Consider the following 27,999-nt stretch of genomic DNA (forward strand, 5'->3'; position numbering starts at 1 on the left):
GTCCGCTTGCCTTTCTGCTGCTGTATCGCAAGTTGTTACTGCATTTCGATTGTATCTTTGACTGCTGCTGCTGCTGCTGGCGTCGTCGTCGTCGTCTGCTGGGTTAGCTTTAGTCGTTTGTCCTTTGCTTTTGCCTTTGTTTTATGCGCTTTGCTTAGGTTCAGTACAATGGTTTATTGAGTTATGGGCTTGCATGCGGATATCCGCAAACGAAGCGACACAAAGAATAAAAGAGAGAGAGAGAGCGAAGCTCCAACATTGTTATTATTGGCGCTGCATTGAGCTATGCTGGCCAAGATTAAGTCCCATAAATTAGCAACATTTTGAGTTGCAGACATAAAATAGCAAAACTATAACAAATACTTACCTTTGCTTATATCTGATTGCGCTCAAGTAAATAAAAGCAAATTGCATTCGAAACTTACCTGCAAGCAAAGAATAAGAAATAGAGAGAAAATATTATTTGATTAGTTATGGTTAGAAAATGATTTATGCTAAATTTATGCATAAAGTTTAAACTGAATTTCAAGCTTATTGCTTAATTTAGAGCAAACTCTTTAGCTGCAGAATTTATTGCTAATACAGTTGCGCTCAAGTTGAAAGCAATTAAAAAACTCATTCACATAAACTTTAAAAACATAATCACAAGCGAGCACAACAAGAGAATGCGCAAGATTTCAATTCAACTTCATTGCCAACTTTGGACTAATCTTTTCTTGTCATTGCCTTAATTGTTGACCAACAACAGCAGCAGCAGCAACTACAACAAGCAGCAACAACAAGCGTTGAGTGTGCCGCGTTTAAGCAGCAGCTGGCAATTTAGTTGATGGCTTTATGCCGCAGTTTTGGACACCTTTGAATGGGGCTCAGACTAGGGTCGGGGCTCAATTTAAACATTGCCTTGTACAAAAGGCAAAAATGTAGTTGTTACATTTAATTATATTCATATCTTATGGCTGCCAAACGTGCCACGTAATCCGACAACTTACAAAGCGGATAGTAGAGGGGCGTGGCCAAAGGCAAAGCCAACTTGTATTTCTTGCAAACAGTGCGAATTGTACAAAAATGCTGAACACATGCCAATTACCGTGCGCGCCGAAAGTGCCGAGGTGCCAAAATGAGGCCTTTCGAGCGACGATGAGAGCTCGAGCTCGAGAAGGTTGCCGCAATTCCTTCGCACGGTTGCCAGGCAAAAGCTTTAAATGCGCGAATGCCAAACGACATTTACATTTACATACAAATGCTAAAGGATCTCAATGCGCGCCCTTACAACAGTGTTATGCGCCTCCAAGTGTGGCACGAATGCGTGAGGTGAGTTGGGGCGTGGGGTTGCGTGCGCTCATGTGAGCAGCAAGGATTCAGATTCAGATTCCAATTCAGCGCAAGCCACTGACTTTAACTCGTTGCCATTTGTTGTGCGTGTTGCTGCTTTATTATTTTTTATGATTTTCGGTTAAGTTACGCTCTATAAATCATAAAACATAGTTAAAATTTATGCTAATTTAGCAAACAATTTATATTTGTTAACAGCAGCATTATCAAAAAAGATTTATCAAGCGTATTAATGCCATTAATTAGCAGCCGACCTTTGACCCCAGGCCCACAGACCCCACAGCTTAAATGGCGTACAAATAATAAGCCTCTCTCACACATGCAGTGAGTGCGCAGCGTAACGAATGAACAAAGTTAAAAAAGGCTTTTTGCACTCAAAGGACAATCGACGTGGTGGGGTCGGGAGCACTGAGGCCATTTAAAGGGCGGGCAGGTTAAGACTTACACGCCGTTTCGTGGCTGCTCTGGCGGAAGGAAGAAATCAAGCCAGGCAGGCAGGCAGGCATTTTGCCATTTTGTCAAAATGTAGCCTTGCTTGCTTTTATTTGTTGTCAGTTTTTTTTTCTCCTTTTTGTTGCTGTTGATAACTTGATTTGGCGCTCGCATGTGCGTGGCCTGATATGACGCACAGCAGCAATGAAAAAAGTGGGCGTGTGTGTTTGCCCACAGTGCTCGGGCTGCTTGTTCAATTGTTAAAATGTTTGTCATTGATGTTTTGGCTTTTGTAACATTTAAATGTGAACTTTATTTGCTTTGCTGACTTTAACAGACTCTGCTGCTGTCGCTGCCGCTGCCGCTTGGCAATTGAAATGAAATGAACGCCAGACTGTTGCCACATGCCACGTCTTGCTGTCAAGCGCACAAACCCTGGTGGACAGGCGGCTGGCTGCTATTCTGGTCTCGGGTACACATTTCATTCATTTGCGCACGGCTTTTGTAAAGGCTTCATTATGTTTGTATAATTTGTTTAAGGACACAGCCAAGTGGAAGCCACACATTAAAGCCAGAGCCCGCAACTTCAAGTTGAGCTTAAATAAAGTTTGTGGCTCTGCTTCATTTTTTTTTTGAGGCATAAAAGTTTCGTTTCGTTTCGTGTTTGCACTTCAACTTCAAGACTTCCCCTCAAGCGAGTGAAAAGTTGTGTAAGCATTTTAAATCTTGAACACATCGAGAAGATTTGCCAGGCTGAGTTAAAGCTATTTGCCAAGTAATTGAAATGCTATTAATACAGACACAGGCCAAAGGCAGCAGCAGCAGCAGCAGCAGCGAGTGAACAGCTTTGCACATGGACAAAGTGAGCGAAAGCATATTTGCACGCCCAGGCTCTTTTACTATATACTATCATATACATACATGCCAAATTTATTATCACACACACACACACACACGTAAGCCAACTTATATGTGCCATATAAACTGTAGCTGGGAACTTTAAGCGGCCACAAAATGAAATGAAATGCATTGCGCTGCGCTTAAGTTTCATAAGCTGCGGCCCAAAAATCTGTGCCACATGCTCAGCTCAGCTCAACGCCTGACCGCAGTGCCACGCCCATGTGGCATACATATGTATGTATGTGTGTGTCGAAAAGGAATTATCGAAAAGTGAATTCAAGGCAATGGCTTTGGCAAGCGCTGCTGCTAACTTTTTTTTCTGTCGCTTTTCCAACAAAATTCATTGCCCCACAATTTTTTTGTGCTTGGATATTAGCAATAGGGACATGCATGCAAACAAAAAGGAGCAGAAACTAATAAGAGAAACTGTTATGTTTGTGTCAAATAGTTGGACAACTGTCCCACGTACACGTCGAACTTTCGCCGACAGCTGCCAGCGCAGAGCAGAGCAGGCAACGCCCACTTACGCCTTAATGCACTCGCTGCAAATTAATATTGCAATGCTGTTGCCCTTGCTAAAGGGTAGAGCGAACGACAAACGCAGCAGCAAATACGAAAGCAAGCCAAGAAAAACAACAAAAATGATGGCAAGATAGTTTGGCCCAAGTTAAGATGAGAAACTGCTAAGAAAGTTTTCACGCGCGCGCGTCTGCAGCAACAAAAATTAGTTTCTTCACTTATTGAAATGTCAATGGGCATGTCAGGCAGGCAGACGCCGCCGTCGCCGTCGCCGCCGCCGCCGCCGTTGGGGCTTTAAGACAACTCACTAGCCAAATTGTAATTTCCACGTCTGCACACAGAGTTGAGTTGAGATCTTTTGTTGTATGTCGTCAATTTGCTTGAAATGCCAAATGATTTAGCGTTGCTCTCATTCATTACATTTGTATGCGTGTGCGTGTGTGTGTTCGAGTGTGTGTGTGTGCTTTTGTTTTTTGCTCGAGGGCAACCTCAGCTGCGTCTGTCAATTTGGCCTAATGATATCAGCGGGTTTGCTTAGCAGGTGCTAAGGCAAAAAGAAAATGCCAAACGGCAAATGGCAAATGGAATTTAAACAAAATAAAAAAGCTACAGCCAAAAGGTTGCCGCTTGTCAGACCTAATGAGCATGGCCAAAATGACAAAGTTACAGCTGTTGAGATGCTTAGCGCAAAAAACCAAAAAGGATCACGTTAAGTGGCTTTGGGTTTTGTATGCTGCATGTTGAGCTGCCTTTTATTTTTAGGGCGCGCTTATCTAATGAAAGTCGCGCATAAATTAATGCGCTTGCTCATATCTAAAATGGCTTTTTGGTAATTAATCAATTTGATGGATCATTGGCGCATTGGAAACTGTGACGCGCCAACAATTTTTGAGCATAAATATTTTAAACGCTATCATTATGATGATAAATGGGGATATGGACTGGCGGCATTAAAGTAATGAAACTTTCAACTTTGCAAGTGGCTAGCGCAGTAGCTTGGCAATTAACACAAATCTGTGTCACACACACACACACATACAGAGTAACAAATTGTATTTAAAATGCACAATTCAATTAAAATTTAAACAACTGGCAATCATGCTCGACAGACAGACAGACAGTTAGTCATGAAGCTTCTGGGCCAACAGCAAATTTCAGCACCTGCCCCGCAATCACATTTTGGCCACATCCTGCGGACAAGCTAAAGCTTTTAAATCCCCAGACCAGAGCAGGCAACCGGGCTGGGGCAATTGGCGCTCAATTTCAAGTGCTCGCTTTACAGAGCAATGCAGCAATGCATGAAAGCTTTCGGGCTAAAAGCTTTTAACGCTATGTTAAGGCGTTAAAGCGTTTACATTATTTAAACAGCACTCGCAGCTTTGTTTGCTCTTCGCCGCGTTAGCTACAGTGAAACGTGGCTACGCTGGCAAGGCAAAGCAAAAGCAGCAAGTGCAATCAGTTAGCAAGTGACTTAATTCATTTTAAATAAATTTAAAGACTTTAATAATTTAATTTTATACATTTTTTTAATTAACTAATTTGTCATGTCAATGTGTCCAACGCTCATTAATTATATTAACCTAATTTTAAAGCCTAGTTGCATTTAATTTGTTGCTTGAGCAGCCATAGCAAGACCGGCCTCATTGCTTATAGAAACTTTGGCGAGGCTTATCAAAACATCACACACACACGCACACACTTATAGCTGCAGCCCACGTGCCCCAACGCAGACGCTGCTAATCGCATTTGGTGGGCGACATTTGTAGGTTGCCTTTTAATATTATTTTTCGCTAGTGTGAGCAAAGCAAAGCGCTAATAGTTATTGGAACTGCTTTGCTTATTGTTATTTGGCGCAATTGAATATGTGCGGCATTTAACGCGCACAAATCTAATTGTAATGCTAAGAGCATACGCAATATTACGCATACGCAGCGTGTGACAATCTGTTTGGCAAATTTGATTGTCATTTTTATGGTTATTGTTGGCACACACACACACACACACAGAGCAGCAGCTTATGCGAGTTGCTTAAGTTGCTTTTATTTTGGGCGCACTCGAGTCTTTTGAGAGATTAACAAAGCATTTAATCTTAGCTTGGCATAAAATGACGCAGCATACACACAAACACACACACACACACACACATTGAAGCTTAGATTTAGCTTGTCTTGTTATTTTTGCTTTATTTATTATGCCTGACATTGCCGTTTTGCTTTTTGTTTTTGGCACTCAAAATTCTTTATCTTTTTATTGACATTTACTTGCTTAGCATGCGCCTTTTACTCTCCTGCTGCTTCTTCCTTTTTGTTATTGTCGTATTGTTGAGATTTATTGTCGTTGCTAAATGTGTTTTGCTGCTATTTTGTTGGTTTGTTGTGCTGCTGCCAGCAGAAATTGCAATTAGTTGAATTTTTTCACACGTTGCATAGTTTTGAGCGCACACACACACACACACATAGACGCACACAAATTGCAGTTACTGCCGCAGCTTCTGCTTGTGAATTTTAAAACAATTTTTTATACACAATTTTTCATTTTGTTTGCTTTGTTTGTTGCGCGTGCTTTGGACTTTTTCACTTCAGCAGCGCACACTTGCTAACATTTTCTTTTGCTGCTTAGCGCAGAGTTTTCAATTTGTTTATATTGCTGATAAATAAATTGCAGTACACACACACACACACACACACGCACGCACGCACGCGGAGTTACGCACACGCATGTGTAGAAATTTTGAGTCGATTATAAAACGACAGAGCTGAAGTTAGCGCAACACTAGCAAAATAGCAGCAGCAATGACAGCGGCAAGCGGAGCGAAGCGAAGCGCAATCAAAGCTTTCGCAGCTGGAAGTCCTAACAGAAGCAGCGGCAGAGCAACGCAAGCAGCGCCGCAACATAGCACTGAGCGTCTTGAATTGGATTGGAATGCTCAGCACCACAAGCACAAAAGCTGTGGAGCAAGAGCGCGAATAAAGAGCGCGTCGGGCTTAGAGCGCATGCGCCGCAGCAGTGAGGCTGGAAAAAAGGGCCACAAAGGGCGCCCCCAACTTCACAACTGTATGTGTGTGTGTGTGTGGATTATGTGTCAGTGTAACAATGGAAATTTATTGCAATTAACAGCGCTCAGCTCGCTGTACGTGTGTGTGTGTGTGTGTGTGTCTTGGCTGCTGGCCAATGATGCGTGACTGCATTGAAGTGGACGCGACAGCTTTTTGGCCTGCGCCTCATTAGTGTCAAGGCAAGGACTTGAAAATTGGCAACGCAACGAGCCAACAAGTTTGCCTCATGCATATTGCAGCAAGCTGCCACGCCCACAAACAGACAAACAGCTAAAGCTTACTTATTAGCCGGCTGAACTAGCCGGGCCTAGAAATTTACACAGCGGCTGCACAGCAATTAAATTGCTGACAAAAAGCGACTGCAATCAACATTACGATGATGACTAACATTGCAACGTCATCATCATCAGCAGCAGCAGCAGCAGCAGCTAACAGCAGGCAAACAGTTTTGACGTTGACAAGGCTGCGCACCGGCCGAGGGAGTTGCCAAAAGAGAAAGTTTTTTGTTTTACTTTTTCTATTTGCAACTGTGTTTGCTTAGGAGTGTGCCAGCCTATATATGTGCGCGCATATGTGTTGTGCTGTGTGAGCTGCCTGGCAGTTTGTTTTTAATCAACGCAAAACTGGGTCAGTTTGAGCTGCAACTAAAAATATCATTTACGTTGCCCAGCCAAATGCGCCAGTTGACTTTCCCTCCTTTTATACTTTATGCCTAGCTACAGATATATATATATATATATATATATTCAGTTTATATATATAAATCAAATATATGCACACTTTGTATATTTGTCAAGTCGCATTCACAACTTGCAGCAAGCTGTGATAATTGCTAACAGCAATGCATTCTGTTAAGCTTAACAGCGACAGAGCGTGCGTCTGTTAAGTTGCGCAGCAGCGTCTGCTAACAGCGACAGGTAAAAGTTCTCTAACAGTTGACCCAGTTGCCTGGCTCCTGCCTGGCTATATATAGAGCATCTCTCATCTCATCGCATATATATAATATATATACTATATAGTTGCTACTTTCGAGTGCACTCTCAACTTGGACGCTCTAGGTGTGAAGTGTGTAAACGAGAGCAACACTGAGAAGACTTCACTTTAGAGCAACGTTATTTTGGCTATTACTATTTGACGACTAGAGCAAGTTGGCACATTAATATTAGTGGTCATTAATTTTATAGATTACAATTGCTTGTGTGGCAATTAAATTGCTTAGCCATAAGCAATCAACTTGACTACTTTGAAAGTTATTCATATTTGAATAGTGGCTTATTTTAGTTGAAAGCTTTTAACTTGCAATTAAAACTAAGCAAATACAAGCTAATGAATGTGTATTAGATAAGAGATTCATGTGAATCGAATGGTAGAAAGTGCAGTTTACAGCATATTGGCAATTATTACAGCTCTAGCTTTAACTAGAATATTCTAGGCATACTATAATCAAACTAACCAGATACAAACTATGGAATGTCTATTAGAAAGGAGATGCTTATGAATTGCATTACACACATTCAAGTATATAAAAAATTGGCAATAATTGCAGGTATAGCTTTAAATAGAATATATCTAGGCATAAACTATAATTGAAAGCCTTTATCTTTTAATCAAACTAACCAGAACAAAGTACTGAATGTCTATTAGAAAGGAGATGCTGCCTGAAGGCCTCTGTTGCTCTGTTAGCTGAATCAATTGTACCAAAGAATTTAAATCTACGCTACAATTAAAATAAATAAATAAATAGAAAGAAGATGCTTATGCACACTTGCTTCACATATTGACAATAAATGCAGGTATTGCCTTAAATAGAATATTCTAGGCATACTTGTTAAAATTATAATTGAAAGCCTTTAACTTTCAATCAAACTAATAAGACTAACAAACTATTAAATGTCTGCTTATTAATATTAATACTATACACATTCGAATATATTGAAAATTGGCTATTACTATTATAAAATATTCTGCACACGCTTCATTTTTAATTATAATTATACATTGGGCCTGCGCTAAGCCTATTCAATATTTCTTTACTAACAAATACATAAATATATTTCTCATATGCTTAGTGTGCTTGCAAATTTTAGAGCTTGTCCATTGACTATTTAAGCCTTTAAGTTAATTAAATGGTCGTTTCTTTGACTTGTGACTGGTGCTTCAACTCACCTCAGACGATGTGAGATAGCACATGCGCGAATCGGTGCTTTCGATAGATGCCTGCTGAACAATTCCATAGCGTGACTCGCGATCGCTTAAGTACTCCGAACGCAAACTGTCCTGACGTATAAACTCCGCACTGCAAAACAAAATAAAGTTTAAACAAATGCACTCAGTTGCTTTAATTTCAGTTTAATTACCGCTGCTCAAGTGAATCAGCGCGTGCGCTCTTGTAGCCCGAATCATTGAGGCTGCTGTCCTGACGCAGCGATGGCAACGAGTCCCAGGGTGAACGCTTATGACCGCCACCTTGCATTTGCTGAGTCATTATGCCGTGGCCAGAGCCAGAGCCAATTGTGGAGCTGCCAGAGCGCCAGCCATCCGAGTGACGAAACCACTGAGCACGTGCCGATTCACCAATGCAGCTGGCACAACGCGAATTGGAGAAGCTGTGAAAGCAAATACAAATTTAGCAAGTTTTAAATATCAAATATATATATTTAATACTCTACCTAGCATTGTGATCCGATAGATAGCCACGATCTCGCTCACGCTCACGTTCGCGTATCAATTCATTGCGATCGCTGTAGTAACCATCGCGATCTCTATCGCGTTCCTTATCGCGTATAGTGGATAAGGGGCGATGTGGTGGCAATGGCAATGTCGAAGATTTGGCATTGGCTGCTTGAAATAAATAGAACAAAATGAAGTTAGCAAACGTTCCAGTATGAGTTTGAGCTTAAATCTAAGTGCATGCCAACTATTTGCATTTCAGTCTCTAAGTAAATTTTTGAAGCCATTGAATTGACATTTGGTCTGCTAACCAGATAGAGATTTGAGATTGATATAGAGTTAGAGATAGAGAACACATGTTTATGTAAGAGACGTGCATTGAATGGAAACTACTTACGCCTACGTAGTGGATATGGGCTGCGCTGGGTTGATCCTGGCAGGCTTTCAGCGAATTCTGATGATGGTTGTTATTGTATTTGTTGTTGTTGTTATTATTAAATTGTTGTAGTGACAGTGTGTAGTGCATGAATTGATTTTAATTTGAGATATATATGATATATGAATAGCATAAGTTTCAATTAATCTTAAATAAAATTAACATTTATACTTTGGGCATAACAAAGAGATAGTTCATTAAATAGTAGATAGAGTAGTAAATAGTTAATGATAAAAATAAATGAATTATATTTCAAGTAAACTCCTAACAGTTGGAAAATTGTTCAGCTAATTTGCTGACGCTTTTCTATAGAGAATTGCGAATTCTTTTAGCAGCTAAGCCTGCATTGCTTTTTACGCCGCATTGGCCTGCAATGCATTAATCAGATTATCACAGCTAATGTAAGCGCTGCCATCGATTCCAACCAATACTAATGCAGTCTTGGCCAACTTGATTCGATTAGAAAGCAAAGAATTTGTTGGAAAGTAGCAATAGTAGTTGACAACAACGAGAACGAGAATGTAGTAGACAACGAATGAAAACAAACAAGAAAAGCAACTAAATCGCTAGCTAAACTATAATGAAACCAAAGCACAGTGGGCACGGCAAGCGTTGCTCATGGGCTTACCCAGATTTTCCATGCTCTGCGACAGCAGCGCCTCGAAGGTGTGCAGACTGTAGGACTCGGCGTCCATGCCCTTGGCGAGTGTATTGCGCAAGTGCATCTCGTACTCCATGAGCAGCCGCGAGGTGGGGCTGCCTGGAGTGGGCGTAACATTGGGCGCCTGCTGATGCTGATGATGCTGATGGCGCGAGCCACGCGGATGTGGATGCGGGCCATGCGACTGTTGCTGCTGTTGCTGTTGTTGTTGCTGCTGCTGCTGCTGGCCATACGATTGATCCTGATCAGAGTTGCCATTGCTGCTGCGGGCGTTGTGGCATAGCATTTGATTACAAACATACGTTATCCGAGTGGCGAGCTTCAATTCCATCTGCGCTCCACGCTCGCGTTCCAATTCCAAGTAGAGATTACGCGGCGGATAACCGCGTCCGATTTCATGTGAAGATCTGCAAGGCAATAGCTTAACTTAGTAAATGCCATTAAAGCAAGCGCATGAGCTTACCTCGAGCCAGAGAAGCGCGACGACTGACTGGCGCGACCCATTGTATTGTTATTCATCCGACGGTGATGGCCGGCCCCGCCGCCGCCAGCGACGCCCACGCTCATGCCCATGCCCATGCCCATGTTCATGCCATGCTGATGCATGTGCTGTGGGCCCAAAGTCTGTGCCGCATTTGCATTGTAATAGTTGTAGCGGCGGCGTCCCATCTCTGGCGACGTTACCGGGCTCTCGGTGCTGGGCATCGGCTTTAGCATGCGCTTCAGTGTGCTCGTATCGACGTTCATGTCCTCGGTGCTTTTGGTCTTGCGTCGTGTGTTGTTGTTGATTACGTTGTGCTGGTGGTGCATGTCGTGCGAGTGCGCCTCGCGTGTCTGCGCGCGAAATCAGAGAGTGAGAGTGAGAGATTCAGATTGAGAGTGGTTAGAGACAATTGAGACATTCGAGAGGGTTAGTTTGGTTAGTTCAACAGTTTGTTGGCTGGCGTGCCTACCATGTCATCGTTAAAATCCTTGGTGCGTGTGCCGGTTGATTTGCTGGCGGTGCCAACGTGGCCGCCGCCCACCTGAGTGCCCTCGTTCTTCGACAGATCCATATCCATTTGGCAGACGCCAGAGTCGTCTGGCCCCACCTGCGATCCCACATGATTCTGTCCGCACATATCGCCGCCGTTGTTGCCCACGCCGGTTACAATAACACCCGGAGTATTGGTATTGACGCCAGCGCCTCCATCTTGTCCCTTTAGCTGTCGTTGTAGTGTATCTGTTGAAGATTCAAGAGTTAGAAAATTTGTTTTTCATTTGCTGCTTAGCCTTACCACCTCCTGGACCACCGCTGGCCACATTGTCGTACAGTGAAGTGCTGCTAACGGCGCTCACAACCTTGCCCTGCTGCTGGCCATCGACATCGGTGATTCGGTGTGAGCCGACGTTACGCGGCAAAGTGGATGAACCTGCAATGAGCGATGGCGATGAGATTTGATGGGATGGATGCGGTGGAGTTTCGGGTGCCTAATCTCTAAGAGTAGTAGTACTAGTGGCTGTTCTGGCGTTTCAGGGATACATAATTCCATTTCTAGCAGAGACTAACGTCAACTGTTACGCTAACCGTTTTTGCTTTTAGTTTTGAGTATTTTTAGTTTTTAGTTTTAGTTTTAGTTTTAGTTTGGTTTTGTTCTCTCACCTCTAACACGTGGATCGGTTCTCAGGCGCGCATACTGCTCGGCGGACATGCAGGTGCATTGGGGCTCTTGGCGCACGCGCGACGGCGACGCGGGAGTGCTGAGCGGCTTTCGCTTGGCCTTCACCTTGCCCTTGCCCGGCGGATCCAATTTCAGCGAGTAGCTCGACGAGGCCTTTCGTGAAAATTTGAAAGAAGGCGACTGTAAAACGTCGCACTATCATTAGGTTAGTTGATTGGGATAACAAGGTACTGTGTGTGCGGTTTCTGCTGCTCTGCTTTGCAATTCTCTCTCTCTCTCTCTTTCTGACTGTCGCTTTGCGTTTCTCTTTCGATTGCTCAGTTGCAATTGTGTACTGGTGCTCAAGCTGGTGCTTGGCGAAAGTTTAAATTGTGTGTTATATATATAGCGAGAGAGCTTAAAGAACTATTTGTGGTTAAGTGCATTAAATCTTAACGTGTGCTTGAGCTTTTAGTTTAAATAATTTGCATGTACATTTAGAGTTGGTATAGATAGTAGTTGAAATATAGTAAATAGTAGTACACAAGCATTTTATAGTTAGAGTTAGAGTTAAGTGAAGTTTAGTTAGTTAGAAGCCTTAGTTAAAGTTCCAAGAGCTAATCTCTATAGACGTTAAACGCGTTTAGTAACTGTTTTAATAGTAGTAGTAGTAATAGTTATGCAACAATCAACAATTTAACTCTCAATTTATAGCCTAGTGCAAAGCTTTGAACTTTAAGCTTAATTTTGATTGAACTTGCTGCAAAAATATGCGATTTACTTTATTGTTGCGCATGTGCGTTTGCTTTTGTTTATAGTTTTTGATTCGCTTTCGGTTTTGGAAACCTCAAAAATGTTATCTCAAGAATATATAGACTTTTGCTTGAATCTACAAAATATGTTAATTGTTTGCTTATCGCCTTGCTAGGCGCTTCTCTTGGCTGCTGCTATGCTAAATTTAGTTGTATTGTTTTTGAAAGTTGTTTCGATTTAGTTTGCGTATTTTAAACCGCCCACTTGGCTCAGGAAGAGGCTGGGGGTGGGAGCGGGATCAGTTAGTTCTCATCGGAAAGGGTTTGCAGTGGATAGGTAACGGTATTGTAGTAGAGGATACGTGCGATTGTTTTAAAGCGTTTGGCGTTTTTCTTTTGCATTTTCATTGTACGTTGGCAATTAATCATTTTAATCATATAATTCAATCGACATTGTTTTTAGTCATTTCATCATTGCGTTTGTCAAATTCAATAATTTGATATTTGAATTTAAACGTGACACGTGTCAAATGCAAACGAATCGTTTTAAAAAGTATTTTTATATAAATATATAGTAGAGTAGAGTTAAATAAAAGTGATGTTAGTTAATAAAAGCATTTCGGTTGGGACAGGGTGTATCATAGTTAGACAGATAGTTAGATAGTTGTTGTTGGGTTGTTGGTGTTGTACATTTAGAAAATAGATAGAGATTGTAATTTGGTTTTTGTAGTTTGTATCGTTTTTGTTTTGTAGTTACGTGTGTTACGTGGTTTTTTGATTTTTTTTTGGTCGTTGTTATATATATATCAGATTTATCAGAAGTATTTCGAATTTTAGTACGAAATTTATTGTTGTTATATATATAAGTATATATCAAAATGAAATGCATTAAAAATGATAACGAATTTTGATATTGATTTTTGAAAACGATTGATTCGTGTTTTGTTACGAGAATGAATTCGAAAATGATTAGAAGAGAGAAAAAGAAATGAAAGAATATATAATATAAATACATTTAACAAATTTTAGTGTGTGTGTGTGTGTGTGTTCGTGTGTGTTTGTGTGTGTGTGTTGGTGTCGTCAGTAGGTGTGTAAAGAGTTAAATATATATATATATGTGGGTAGTTGCTGGAACCTTTGCTTGTTTTATTTTACACACACGTCATACATTGAGAATGAATGCAGGTGTCGATTTACATTTACAGTTATGCGAAACATTTACAAATGAATTTAGCTTGTCTAGCAATTGAGCTAAGTTAACGTTAAGAGTTTCAGCTGTGGGCAATGCTTGTGAATTGTTGTGATTGGTTTTGATAGGAAAAGTACACAGAGGCGACATAAGAGGACACATCAAGTGATTAAATATATCAAAAGAGTTACGACATTTAGGGACACGGTTAAGTGAGCATGTTATATATGTGTGTGTTCAGTGTAAATGTGTTTGTAAATTCTTACACATGCCCAGCAAAGGGAGCGCTACTTAAGTTACTTTTGTCTTGGACTGTTAACGAGGTTTAGCATTTGAATGGGAACTCTCGCTGCAGTGATACTAAAAAAAGATTTGTTAAACATTTAGAGTGGTACATAGTAGGTAGTTGCAGTAGCAGTAGTTCTTTGTAAGTAATTGAAGTGTGAACAGTGTGTGTGTTGTGAATAAATAAACAATATGAAGCGATACTAACGTATTTTTTTACAATGTAAGATACCTGCAACAAATGAGGCGCAAAGTAAGAAAAGAAACAAAACAATTATTAGATACTATAATTTAAACAGTTCTATGTTGACTAATGAACTATGTGTGTGTGTGTGTGAGGGAAACAGTTTACTATGTATGTGTGTGTAATGCTCTCATTTTGTTTTGAAGCAATTTACTAAAGCGCATAAATCATATAGCACTACCATACGTATACTTAATATTAGCCAAATTGTTTTAATACGAATTTGAAATTAAATTAACACATCTCATTTACTAAAACTTAAACATAATTGCAATGCCAATTTGCTTGGAATTTACTATCAAATTCAATTATATACTTATGTATTTCGGAGTAGTCAACTAATGAGCGAGAATATTTCATGTATATACATATGTTAGAAGTTTATTAACAGCGTTTGCGCTGTGACACTTTAGAGAGCTACTTGTGTTTTGTTGTCTGTTGTCTGTTTGGTCTGTGAGCATGAGACAATGACTGCGATATTGACTGTGACTGAATGTGTGGCTGATGTAATGGGCTTTAAGCATTAATGATGCCTTTCAAAAATTATTTCCAATTCGTTTTTGTAATATGAAAAGTCAAGATGAACAAACATTCATCACGTTCGGTCAACATCACAGCATCATCATCATTATCAGCATCATCATTTGTGTTAGGTTCTGACCAGAGCTGACCAGCGTTGTTGTTGTTATTGTTGTTGTTGTTGTTGCTGCTGTTGTTGTTCGTAGTTTGTGTATTTAGTGTTGTGGGTGGCTGAGGTGGTTACATTTGGTTGAGGTTTTTTCAGTTGAGGTGGTTGCTTGTCATCGTCGCTTATGCAAAAGTGTACCAAACTGTAAGAGAATACTTACACAGCATTCTCGAAACTGTTTGGCATCAATGGGCGATGTGAAGTTAAGTCCCCATGTATCGTTAGTCATTGGATCCTTCCAGTAAACAAAGCATTCAGATGCCTGCCCAATGCGTGTACCTGCAAAAACGAAGAGTGAGAGTGAGAGTGAGAGAGGGAGACTCGGTGTGAGATAAATTCAATTAGCAAATGCAAACAGAGCTTTGGGGCTGGGCTGGGGAACAGTTTAGCTCACCTGGCTGCACAAGTCGCACATCGAGTATCTTGTCCACTTGGCTGTTGTACGCAGTGATGTGAAAGATGCACTCGGGCGAGTCCTGAATGCATGTGATGTTGACAGGAACCAAATCTTCAGACACTTGTTGCCACTTGACGGTGCCGGCGCCGCTGGCGGATACATGAAAGACCTCAGCCCACAACCTGAACGAACTAGCGTTGGTTAATAAAAACGTTGTTGACAAGAAACGATTTTTTACAAAAGTTGTTGATTGTTGTTTTCGATTTGGTTAGGTTTTTGATTGAGATTGAGGTTGAGGTTGGTTCGTTGGGGTTCCAATTCAATTTGAAATTTGTGCAAATTTATAGTTGAGGGTTTTCGGGGGTTTAAGTTGAATTGAAGGAGAGAAATCAAACAAAGCAAACGCATTTTACAGTTAAAGTTGTTTGGTAGTTGTTGCAGTTGTTGGTCATAGGAAAAGTTGTAGCATAATTGTTGTTGTTGTTGTTGTTTATTGTGTTTTTTTGTTGGTTGCCGCCAAGTCAAATTCGAAAAGGCATTGTGCATTGTGTGGTTGTGATTTGTTGGATTATTTGGATGTGAAGGCAAAGTCGAAAGTTTTCGTTTTGTTATTTTCATATTATAGTTTTTGTTGTTGTTTTTTTGTTTTGTTTTTTTGAGAAAGAAAGAAAAACCAGAAGAAGAACACAATTAGTTAAATTACAAAAGTTTATCGAAAGAGCGAATTCAATTGTGGATAGTTTTTTGTTCTATGTTGCTGTTGTTGGTCACCACCAAGTCAAAGAACATAAATCACGTCAAACAGTAGAGAAATATAGAAAGGGTGCCAAATAGCTAGACAACTTCACTTTAAGTTGACCCACTCACCTTAAGAGATGACCATCGCGTCGACGCGAGCTCTGCCAAGGCGAATCCTCATAGCGATAGGCCTTGCGCATCAGCGGGGCACACGAACAGCTTAGTTTATTGCCCATGGCGCAATTAGCACAGCCCGACGCAGCTCCTATCAAAAGGATACACACAGTTCGTGCATAAGTGTTAGTGCGTGCGTGTGTGTGAGGAAGTGCATAAGCGCATTAGATACTCACCTTTACCAGAGGCACCCCGATGTCACCACATGCCGCTTACGTCCGCCTGGGAAAGGGCCTGGCCGCGATTCAGCGACTGCGAACGTTGATTATGCCGATGGCCGTGGTAGCGACTACCGCGCTGCAGGTTAACAAAGAGCAGATTATATAATTAGTGGCTTAATCAAATGGAATTTAGTTGCTACAAATAATTGAAAACCAATAGTAAATTGAAAAGACTGTAAAGCAAATAAACTAAAATAAAATTTGTTAATTTACAAGCAAATAAATGTATAAAAATAACTTTAAAAATAATAAATTCAAGTAACATTATACTGAGGCAAAGAGATTATAGGAAAGCAACATAAATCTCTATAATCTGAATAACAAATGTTTGCAGCATTGGTATGCCCAAGATCTTGAACATAAATCAAATGCGGATTTGAACTTGAAACAGCCAACATAACATATTGAGCAATGCCTACAAAAACAGCAGATGTGTGTGCAGCTTTATGATTAACCCATGGAACAGCCCACGTTAGTGTCGACGTAGCTATTATCAACGGCACAAGAGGTGCGAACTAAGCGACTATGCTGGCCAAAATGCAGTTCGTTCCCCCGCTCACTCGCTTGGCAACAAATCGCGTTTGCAACTAGCGTTCGTTGCTGGCGTGTAGGTGTCAACAACAGAAAAAGCAGCAACAGCAAAAGCAACAACAACAAAATAGAAACTTAAAAATAAAATTCATAAAAATCAACTGCAATTTGAACTCAGCGGGAATTGTGCTTTGAAGTTTGCTATGACAGCTCTCTGAACTGATTTGATCTAATCGGCAAGCTTTATATTCTTTCCGACACACTCACACACACACATGAACATTGCACATTTATAGAGCTGGCTGCTGCTTTTATTTTTATATAAACTTAATTTCAAATTCTCGTTCTCTCGAGTACACCTTAGCCAATGTATATATTAAATTCGTTCTTTTATTCTTTTTAGATTTGCGCGTCGACAGCCTGTTGCTGGCCCATATGTTGGACACATTTGTTTTCATTTGTTTGCCATTCTATATATATAATTTTTATAACTACATATAGTTATTTTTGTTTACATCATTTAACGTACAGACAGACAGACACCTGCTTGTTTTTTCGGTTAATTTGCGCTTAATATTTTCACAAATGCCAAGTGAGCATCTCGCTGCACGCCACAAAGTCAAACAAACAACTAAACACTCCGAACAGACAAAAAACAAAAACCATAATAATAATATTGGACGAAAAATCAAAGCGCATTTTCATTCATTCATGCCACGCTCTCTCGCTCTTGAGACGCGGCGTCGTCGTCGGCGTCACAGCGAGAGCAGCCAGCGGAAAATCTTAGGCAGCCGATCGGAGAGCTGATCTCAAGAGCTGACAGCTACCGTTGCTCGCTCGCTCGCCCACACACGCGCTCTCACCATTGGCTTGAGAGCGATCTCTCTGTGGCGTTAATGCGCCCAAGAATTTCAAACACTCATCAAGTGTGTGCGACAATGAGGGAAATGCCACGGCGCCGGTGACTTGCACGTGTTTGAATTTGAATGCGTTTGAAAATTTATTTTTAAACTCAATCAAAAAGCGCTCAGCTCAGCTGAAATTTCTCTCCGTGCTCATCAAAATGCAATAAGGAAAGAAGGTGGCGACAGCGTTGGCGATTTCTTTTTTGGGTCACAAGCGCAGACTGTGAATGACAAATTGAATTGGCTGCCGTTGCAATTGACAGCTTTGGCTAGAGCTGCAATTCGGCTTGAGGTGCGTCCAACGCATCAAATTAAATTGTTGAAAACAAAAGAATTATGGCAACATCTGTTTTTGTAAGCTCACAAACGATAAATTAAATAAGAAATTCAGAGCATTTAAAATATATAAAGGGAATGAATAACAACTTAATTTAATTTAAAGTTAAGTCATTCGAAATATAAAAACTGTGTGTTGTATTGGCTTTGAAATTAAATAAGTAGCGACTGACTTTAGCACTTTTGCTTATCAGTAACTAACTGGGCAGCAACTAATGCTTGTTCTTTTATTTTACTTAGTGTTATACACACCTCCACGTGGCCCCAGCCATCGGCATTCATTTTAACGGCTGCCTCGACACTTTCCTTGGCACCCATCGCGTGTTTTGATAGAGTTTGTTGTTAGGCTTGTGTTATTTATCTGTTGGTTATAGCCGCAGCCTTATTGCTAGTTAGTGGCTGCGCTTGATTGTAGTTAACGTTTAGAGTATTTAGTATTTGTATTTATATTGTGATATTGCTTAGTTTAGTCCTCCTCTGTTCATGTGCGAGACTCGAGCTGCTGCGACACAGTGGCAACAGCAGCAGCTGTCAGATGTTATTTATTTTGATGTTGCTGCTGTTGAGTATCTCTCTGTGTGTGTGTGCGTGTGTGTAAGACAGGAGACCCAGGACCCTGGTGGCGTCTGCGTCTGAGCTTTAGCTATAGAGTATGAGCATGGATTTTGGTCGCGTGCAATATAAATATTGAGCGGATTGACGTCGTCACACTCTCAATCGCTCTCGCTCTCTCTCTCTCGCCTCTCGCACTGTTGCTGGCTCGCTTCGACGCGCTGCTGCGACTCTCGCTCAACGGATGCTGCTGTGTGGTTGAACGGCGGCTTTCAATCAGCTTTCGTTAGGTTGAACGTTGATTCGTTGTTGAAGGTACTAGTTAAATAATAGAAGAGCCAGTGTGCGCCTGATGTGCCGAGTTCTTTATAATGCTTTTATCCTACTGCTATATGCTATATGATTGTTGTGTGTATTATTAATGCAGCCTTTTTGGTATGTGTGTGGTCTGCGCTTTTTCACAATGTGCGTGCCTTTAAAAATGTTTATTTGCTTGCTGTTCAACGGTGCGTATGATTAATTTATGCTTGCGCTTGCTTTAATTACTTAACTCTATGCTCGTAGTTGTGTTTGCTTGTTATTCTGCGACGGGGTATACATTATTTTATTCATTATTATTTATTGTTTGCTTGCTTATTGTGTTTACGGGCTGCACTGTTGTTTACTTATGCTTTTGATTTGGCAACGCCTTTTGCCCTTTTTTTTTCTTTTTGCAATAACACGCACACACGAAAAAAATGATTTTTTTTTTTTGCTTTGCTTATATGGTAGATAATTTTCTTTTTCTGCTGCTACTCAATGGGGCTCAAATCCTTGTGCTCGCTTCGCTGTTACTGATGTTCAGTTGAAGTCCTTGAATTATTATTACTGTTGATTTAATTGCGGTTTTTATTATTAATATTTTGTTGATATTTTATTATTAATTTTCTTGTTCAGCAGCCGCAGCAGGAGATGATGAGGACATGTCGTCGCTCTGTATATTTGCGTCTCACAGACTCCTGCTGGCTGGCCAGCCAAAATACCTACAAAACTTAACGAAACGAAACGAAACGAAATGTTTTCACTTCACGAAACTGGCACACATACAATCACAGTCACACACACACATAGGTGAAACTAAGAGAGAGCAGAGAGCAGCAGTGGTAAGCAGGCAGCATCGATGGCAGCACAGATGAGCTTCGAATTACATACAGCGACAGCCGAAAATTGCCTGCCTGCCTGCCTGCCTGCCAGCCTGACTGCTGGGATGTTGAAAGTTGTTGTTCTTGTACAACATATATTTTAATTTCGATTTCTTTCTTGCTTTTGCGTCGCTCATTCGTCGTTATCCTTTATTTTGTATGCTTACTCTCTCTGTGCGCGCTGCTGTGTGCGTGTGTGTGTTTGTGTGTGACCGTATATTTATGTATATACATATGTATATGCTTAGCTTAGGGCTATGTGCAGCATTCAGCTCCGCACCCCGCAAGTCACTCTATATACTATATATATGTATATATGTCTGTCACCGCCCTGCGTATGCGTGTGTGTGTGTGGGCTACAAAGTTGCATAAATCACCACACCTTAATATACTTAAATGTCGTTTTGCCAGCCACACACTTTAATGTTGCGAAAGTCCCAACTGATCAAGTTATTGAATTCAATTCGCGGCGTGGTGTGTAAACGAATTTTCATTTACAGCCTAAAAGCATGCAACACTTTTATACACTGCTTACATGTCACATATACTTTCGCTTAGTTCTGTTTATGTGTATATAACTGTGTGTGGTGTGTGTTTGTGTGTGTGCTTGTGTGTGTGCTTGTGTGTGTATGTCTGTGTTGTTTTTCTATTTTTCTTTTAGTATTTAAAACGATTTGAATTCTGTTTGCTATTTAAAAAGCAGCACCGTAGCAAACAGCGCGAGCCACACAACCGTCGACTTCGAAAATCGTTTGCCTTTGCGAGCAAAATCAGCAGCTCAGCAGCCGCAACAGCAGCTGAGCAGCATATCCCTGTGAGCAGCGGCGTCGCTGCCGACGTTAGCATCGCTGCAACTGTTGGAATGTGTGCCACATTTCTCTTCTTGTGTCTCTCTGTGTGTGTGTGTGTTTTTTTGTTGTTTGGTTTTTGTTTTTGGGGTGACTGCTGCTGCTGATTTTGACGTGCTTTTGTTGTTGTTGTTTTTTGGTGTTGCTTGCAAGCATTTTGCTACATTTATTTTACTCTCTTGTTGTTGTTGTAGGACGTCAAATGAAAGTTTTGCCATACTGCTTGGCTTTAATGTCTCCCCGAAGCGTGTTTTTTTTTTGTTTTATATTCAGTTTATTAGGAGTCAGGCTACAATTACAATTTACGCATTGTGGACCTAGTGGATTAATATAGAAACAGGTGTGTGTTTGCTCCCAAAACAATGCATCGCCCAAAAGTCAGCGCTAGGTGTGTCCTGGCATGACGTCAGCAGCTAACTGGCTGACTGCATCCCAGTAGACAAGCGCTTTATGCTACCTCAGAGCACAGCACATGCGAATTATTCCGCAAAGACTGTCACTTGGCATAGTAAGAAGCTTTGCTCACATGCATTGGCATATCCTCAGCAGGAGCAGCATCATGTCAACGATCACTGGCGCTCCAAAGAAGACTCTAACGTCCACTGAGCATTATTCTGTTTAAAGCTACGATCGACTGGTGCAGGTAGTAGCTCTCCTTAAAGCGGAGGCAGCTTTGTTTTTGACCCACCTTCTATGCTAAGGGCATCCAATGTAGACTTTCGCCTGGCGAAAACCAAATTGATTGGGACTCAGACCTCCTGTCCTGGCCCCGATGCATGTTAGCGTGTGCTTGTGTGTGCGCTGGCATGCACGTTTGTGTGCGTTAATTTAATATTAATGTTATAATTTGCTAGGCGGCACAGCAGCAGCAGCAGCTCTCAACCCGCTCAGTTATTCCACACGAAAATACATACACATGTTTGTACGTTTTTACACACACAGCGAGCGAGCGAGCAGAGTTTAACATACACAAAGTAAAAGTGAAAAGCATCATCAAAATGAATAAGTAGAAAGGATGCTGAGTGCCAGCAGCCGACTGCGACTGCGACGCCAGCAGCAGCAGCAGCAAACACAAAGTAGCAAAAGCAAAGTGCAGGACAGACAGAGCGAGAGTTAGTTGCCTTAGCGAAAAAAAGAGAGAGAGAGAGAGTGAACGACAGCGCGAGAGAGTGTGTGTGTGTTAGCAGGTGCTGCTGCGTCGGCGTGCTTTCAATATTTAACGAAAGCTTCGTCAAGTTGCTTACAATTTACTTACATTTGAGCTGGCGAATGCTGCATCAACAACAATATTGCTAATACACTGTATTAAATTGCATAAAGTTAAGAACACACACACCATCATCCAACACATACGTATACACATAGATATTGCATGCAAGTGTGTAATTATAAGCAGCGAATAGGCTGAGAGGATAAGCTTTCGCCGCATGCAAATTAGAAATCTTGTAGCTGCAGCTGCAGTTGGGGAGCGGCCAAAACATGCAATAAAAACGGGATGCGCCCGACACGCTGACGTCAGTCCTCAGCAGCCACGCAACGCACACGACGCCAACGCAAAAACCGATGCTGCTGCTACTGCCTCTGCCTCTGCGCTGCTGCTGTTATCTCTTTAAGGAAACGTCATTACAAATTGCAGCGGGCTGCAAAAAGGCGCGCCGTGCGCACTGAAAATGCAACAACAGCCAAATTTCTAACCAGGCACTTTCTCATCAAGTAAAATGTCAAAGTTCCTGCCTCTGCTTGCTTTTGTTGTTGTTCTATTCGCTGCAATTATTGCCAATGTGTATTCCGTTTTGTTGTTGCGTAAGGATTTTTAGGCCAGCTGAGGGTGTGGTTCACCGGGTAGCCAATATAATGTACAATGTACGACATTATATATGTACATACATACATACATATGTACATCCATGCGTGTATATGTCTATGTGTGTGTTAGATGGGATTGACACAGTTTACTGGATATTTTGGAGCATCTGCGCCGCTGCGCAAAGCAGAATCTACGTGAACTTTCCTGTCGTTGCGTTTTTATGAATGAACATGCGGCAACAACAACAATACAATAGGGACGAGCTTTTTTGGCTCTGTGCGCGGCTGCTTGTGATTGTCTGTAATTGTAACCACGTGCCTGTTGAAATGATGTTCAGCAATACCACTTAAATGATAATCTAAAATGCATTTAACAAAACCGTTGAGTGGACCAACAAACACAATACAACTTAATGCCGAATTTTGATATTGTCATTGCGATATACCTATGTATATTTAGCTTACTCTTTATCTTGCTTTGGCTGCAGTTGCTGTCGCATATTAAATGCACTGATTATAACTGATTAGATATATAAGTGGATATAATTTGATTCACTTTATTGACACAGTAAATTGCACTAAATTTAAACTAACTGTAAATTGAACTGAGCCAAGACTTATCGTAATCGAAATTGCTATCGAGCAGCCACTGTTACTTAACAGAGCCATAGCGAGTAAGGCAGTTTTCACTTAATTTTGTGGCACTGGGCACTATTAGTCTTTCGCTTAGTTAATCGTTTAATTAAAAAAAATCAAATTCTGTAAACATTATAGCTACAATTAATACTAGTTCAGCTTGGTGAACTGTTCATATGAGCCTCTGCTTGGCGGAACGATTATGTTAAGAGAGTCACTGTTCAGTTAACAGTGCCATAACAGACATTGGCGTGTAAAATTGAACAAAGTAATAAAGCCGCGCCAAAGCAAAACAACTTGTGGAGTGCGATTTAAATTAACAAACAACACAAAATGGCTATGTGCGCTGAGGCGGCAATTGATGAGGTATTGGAAAAGGTGCCAAGCGTGCAAATCGGACCGGATGCAAAAGGTAAAAACAAGTAACTGTATCCTGCAATTTGTAAACAACTCTATTTCTCTCTCCCTCTCCAACACTTATTTTGCAGAATATAATTTGCTGCGTGCCGAGGAAGAGTATGAGAGCAACAATGAGGAGCATTCAATATACTATCAAGTTAAGTCGATGTTTCATGGTGTGGACATGCGTTTTGTGCACGAACCGGAAAAGCCGACAGACTTGTCACGGAATATAACCAAGATCTCGGATACGGAAAATTTTGATTACAATAAGTAAGTGGAGCTCAGCTACATGGCGCGCTTACTAAACAATGTTTATGTTTTAGTTCAACCTTCTTCAAGAACATCAAAAGCTATCAAGAAAAAATCTGGCCGCCCAAGAATGCAAAGAAGCCAACAAATAATCATGTGGACTTCTTTATGGGTATTTGCGAGCCCAAAGAGGGCTTGGAAAAAATAAAGCAGGTCTGCCAGCAACTGCCCGATGAGTGGTGTGTGCTGCAGCTCTGCAAGAGCTTTAATCCAGCCAACACATACTCCAGAGTGAACGATATAGCTGCGTCCAGCGGATACATTTATATGACTTTGCTGCGCCACTGTCGCAGCTCAGAACTGGGACCCATATGCCTGCGATTTGACAACGCGCTGTTACCTACGATCTTCAAGCAATACAGCACACTGGTGGATCGTTATAGAAGCATTGTCACGGTGGATCACGCGACAGTAAAGGATCAAAAAGTAAAGGCCAAATATTGGAAGAACATCTGTGAATTTAATGACTTTTTAACGAAACTCATTGAGAATCTGGGCAAGGTAATACGACCGTATGCCTGCATGTTTCTGGGCAAGCGCTACAGCTCGCTAGATGGGGAGAAGTCCACAAAATTAGTTTTCCAACGCGTGGACAAATACTGTAAGAAGCTCAAATGGAGCAGTCATCAGCGTGTGCTGCTTTCGCAGGCTTGCCTGCATGCCAATCGCATGTCGGACAGCGAGCTTGTGGAAATGAGCTATGAACTCACTAAAATCAACCAAAGCAATTCGAATTTAAATGAGACTGAGCTGCAGCTGGTGCAAGAGCTGCTACGAAAATGTGCCAAGTCGTGGCAGCGCTTCGAGGACTCTCAGCCGTTGGCTAAGAAGCGCTATCCCGTCATTTTAGTAGTAGATGAGGTAAGTTCTAAATTAAAAGTTGAATTTACTTTTTAACGCTGTTCATTTTAGCGCCTGGATCACATGCACTGGGAGCAGCTGGCACCCGAACAGGATTTCACGCGATTCAGATCATTACATAGTCTTTTTCGTCTTTATAATTACCACAAGCCAAATATCAAAAGCGGCTACTACGCGGTTCACGTTGAGCGTGGCGTTAGCGTCATTAATCCCGATGGGGATCTAAAGAATTCGGGGCGTCGACTGCGTAGTTTTATGGAGTACTGGCTGAGTCACTGGCAGCACACATTCGAGAAAGTGCCAACCGAGAAATTCATGACTGAGCAGGCCTTCAAAGCGGATTGCTTTGTGTATGTCAAGCCTTAGCACTTAATGCAACGCAAGCTCAGCGAAACTAATTCAATGTGTATATATTTTATAGCTATGCGGGTCACGGCTCAACACTGCAGTATATTTCGAGTTCGGCCATTTACCGCAATCTCATCAAAAGTGTCGCCTTTCTATTTGGCTGCGACTCAGTGCGACCCCTGCCCACCGGCCTGCACAGCTCCCTGTATGGCGCACAGGATTATTATCACGGTGCACTCTGTCCCACTGTGGTGGGCACTCTGATGCCAGCGCTCGATGGCAACATGGATAATGTCTCGGCCCATATACTCAGTCGCTGGATTGCGCCCGCCAATCGCAAGGTTGTACCTTGGACATGCATCGATCGTGCTGCCTGGATTACCCAGGGCACTATAAAAGGTTTGCTTTGTGCACATTAATTAACAAGTAAATGTAACTAATTTTTAAATTTGATTACAGCTCAGGCAGGTTCGAAGTCGACTATGTCACAGGCTCTAGACTATCAAGTGGGCAGTCTCTCGGCAATTTTATCACATGTGCATCTAGGAAAGGTGGAGCCCAAGATTTATAACTATTGCATTTACGTGTGCCGTGGTCTACCCGCTTGGAATCTAGCCATTGAAAAGTTACCAACGGAATTTAGCAGCAAATCAAATTAGTTTTTAATAAATAACAATAAGTATGTCTAATTTGATTTATTTTAAATTGTGCATAGCAACATAATTAGCAGAAATTAAATAAAGTTTTGTTAAGATTTTGCTGAAGTAAAAATAACATATTCCAATTAAATTTATCTTAAGTATTGAATATTAAACTTGAATTGCAAAAATGTGAATACCAAATACAACACACAGACTGGCATTAATGAAAAAAATATAACTAATGACATTAAGATAAATGAAACACTTAGGAGCAAAAGGAAATCGTTGTGCTTTGAACACTTACCTGCAGGTGTAAACAAATATAGTTAGAGAGATTAACTGTAGGTTTAGTTTAGATTTTGTTTGACACTACAATTATTTAATTTTCGTTTTTTTTTGGTAGCCTTGTTTATTTAGAACATTAATTTGTATTTTTGTTTTTGTTTTTATTGTTTTAGTTTATTGGAACATTAACCGTTTTGTGTTTAGATTTGAAAAAATTGCACGGTCAGACGAAACATGCCAGAGTTGAATTTTTGGAAAAAACTCCTGTGCATAAGAAAAATTATAAATTGTTTGTTTAGATGTGAAATGTGAAAAGTGAGGTGCTTGATATAGATGTTAAAAGATAGAGGAGCTTAGTTAGCTATAAATCACATAAAGAGTTAACAGTGAACACAGAAATTAGTGAGTCTAAGAATTGCTTGTTTTACATATAATTTAAAAATGCTGTACTCAATTGCGCTACATTTGACTGGCCCTCGAAGTGGAATTAACTAAAATTCAATTCAATTCAATTTTGCCAATGCAATTTCCTGGCAAACCATAAATATAGCAAATTTATTATATTCGCTGCACCTAATTCAGAGTCGATGGCTGCACCCATTTGGAAGTCAACTTATTACCACTTTGACTGAAACGCCCAGTCTATTTATTTACGATATTTGCCCTTTGCCCATCGTATTTATTTATTTTGGCACACAGCTTTGCGAATGAATTGGTTTCTTTTTTGTTGGTTTCGTTTTGGTTTTGATTTTGGCTTGGCACACAAAAGCCCTGAACATGGCATCCAGTTGACCTACTAACTGTCTGTCGCATTATGACACACATTTCATTAATTAGGCGGTGGCCCCGCAAAAATCTCTCGCTGGAGTATCTGTATCCGTATCTGTATGTGTGTGTGTGAACGACCTTCGCTCAATGCGGCGTATGCGTAATATAAGTGATTGCTCATCGAATTAGTGTCGCATATTTGCATGTTCAACATGCCAAAAATGCTAGAATTCAAACCACACATACACACATACGCACACACATGCAAATGCGGACAGGACATTTTAAGGATGGGCAGTATGCGTGTTAATGTCTCAATGCCGTGCCCGTGGAGCGTTCGAAAGTGTTTAAATCATTTTAGCAGCAGGCGAGTAGCTAAAGCTTAGTTGCATGCCACGCCCCCGCACATGACCTCGCACAAGCTCACACACACACACACACACACATAGTGAGTGAGAGAGATACACACACATACACACAAGCTAGATTTGTAACATGACAGGCGACAGCTTCAGAAACAGGATATTACATAACAGGCGCTGCCTTAACAGCGAGCGACATGTATGTAACTGTTGTTGTGGAATTTCTATGCCTCTATTGATATGTGTTTGTGTGTATGTGTGTTTCAATTGCATTTGTGTGTTTGGTTAACTTGAACTGATGCAAAGTCATGTGTGTTGTTTACCAAAAATACTCACACACCCACACACGAATACGCACACCCACACACTCACACACACTTACATTTAATCACAATTCACTTACACATTTAGTTTATTGTTAATATGACTTATACAAAAAAAATAACATACAAATTTACATATTTGCAACCTTGAACTATTTTCTGTTGATTTTTTTACAAATTTTATTTGAAAAACTCTTGTTTAAAATGTTACAAATGTTTATATATTATTTAATTTAAATTGTTGCTGAAACGCTATGTTAACTTTGGTTAAAATTCTTTTGTTGTTGTTAGTTTGTTGTTATTGTAAATTATTTGATTTTTATTGTAGTTTGTGTATTTTTATTATTATTATTATTGCTGAGTGTTTAATCCGCCGCACTGCACACAACAATTCTCTGGCAGAGATAAACTAAGACTGAGACTGAGACCGAGGACTGAGTAAACTGAGCCTGGCTACTAACGTTACGCTTACTGTTACTGCCAACGACGAATCGCAGTCTTAAGGCTCGCGTGTCCACGCGCCAAGGCAAGTTGCATCCTTTTTCTTTTTTTTTTGTAATTTTGTTGTCTG

At 40.9% G+C, this 27,999-nt stretch overlaps 3 protein-coding genes across 11 annotated transcripts; 1 reads left to right on the forward strand and 2 right to left on the reverse strand.

Moving 5' to 3' along the window:
• Positions 1 to 367: 367 nt before the first annotated feature.
• Positions 368 to 12,442, reverse strand: LOC108599516. Its single transcript, XM_033293529.1, has 11 exons — positions 12,428 to 12,442; positions 11,649 to 11,847; positions 11,284 to 11,418; positions 10,960 to 11,228; positions 10,686 to 10,840; positions 9,974 to 10,413; positions 9,307 to 9,363; positions 8,909 to 9,077; positions 8,597 to 8,845; positions 8,406 to 8,535; positions 368 to 425 (listed from the first exon to the last, which is right to left on the reverse strand). Exons 1-11 carry the CDS (start codon positions 12,440 to 12,442, stop codon positions 390 to 392), a joined length of 1,854 nt encoding a protein of 617 aa, XP_033149420.1. The 3' UTR covers positions 368 to 389.
• On the reverse strand, positions 11,785 to 27,989 carry LOC117134760. 9 transcript variants are annotated; one of them, XM_033293387.1, is made up of 5 exons: positions 16,290 to 16,397; positions 16,069 to 16,204; positions 15,199 to 15,392; positions 14,965 to 15,083; positions 11,785 to 12,791 (listed from the first exon to the last, which is right to left on the reverse strand). In XM_033293387.1, exons 2-5 carry the CDS (start codon positions 16,173 to 16,175, stop codon positions 12,702 to 12,704), a joined length of 510 nt encoding a protein of 169 aa, XP_033149278.1. In that variant the 5' UTR covers positions 16,176 to 16,204; positions 16,290 to 16,397; the 3' UTR covers positions 11,785 to 12,701. The 9 variants fall into 9 exon arrangements, with proteins under 9 accessions (XP_033149278.1, XP_033149284.1, XP_033149282.1 ...); XM_033293393.1 differs by lacking the exons at positions 11,785 to 12,791; positions 14,965 to 15,083; positions 15,199 to 15,392 and adding exons at positions 18,359 to 19,510; positions 19,685 to 19,688; positions 20,375 to 20,584 and having other exon boundaries at positions 16,113 to 16,204; positions 16,290 to 16,410; XM_033293391.1 differs by lacking the exons at positions 11,785 to 12,791; positions 14,965 to 15,083; positions 15,199 to 15,392 and adding exons at positions 18,359 to 19,525; positions 19,681 to 19,688; positions 20,375 to 20,584 and having other exon boundaries at positions 16,113 to 16,204; positions 16,290 to 16,410.
• LOC108599517 (separin) lies at positions 23,424 to 25,754 on the forward strand. Its single transcript, XM_017986389.1, has 6 exons — positions 23,424 to 23,541; positions 23,618 to 23,801; positions 23,855 to 24,701; positions 24,753 to 25,051; positions 25,123 to 25,448; positions 25,509 to 25,754. The coding sequence occupies exons 1-6, from the start codon at positions 23,463 to 23,465 to the stop codon at positions 25,706 to 25,708; spliced, it is 1,935 nt and encodes a 644-aa protein (XP_017841878.1). The 5' UTR covers positions 23,424 to 23,462; the 3' UTR covers positions 25,709 to 25,754.
• Positions 27,990 to 27,999: the final 10 nt, after the last annotated feature.

The sequence above is a fragment of the Drosophila busckii genome, chromosome 3L (assembly GCF_011750605.1).
Source record: "Drosophila busckii strain San Diego stock center, stock number 13000-0081.31 chromosome 3L, ASM1175060v1, whole genome shotgun sequence".
Lineage (NCBI taxonomy): Eukaryota > Metazoa > Arthropoda > Insecta > Diptera > Drosophilidae > Drosophila > Drosophila busckii.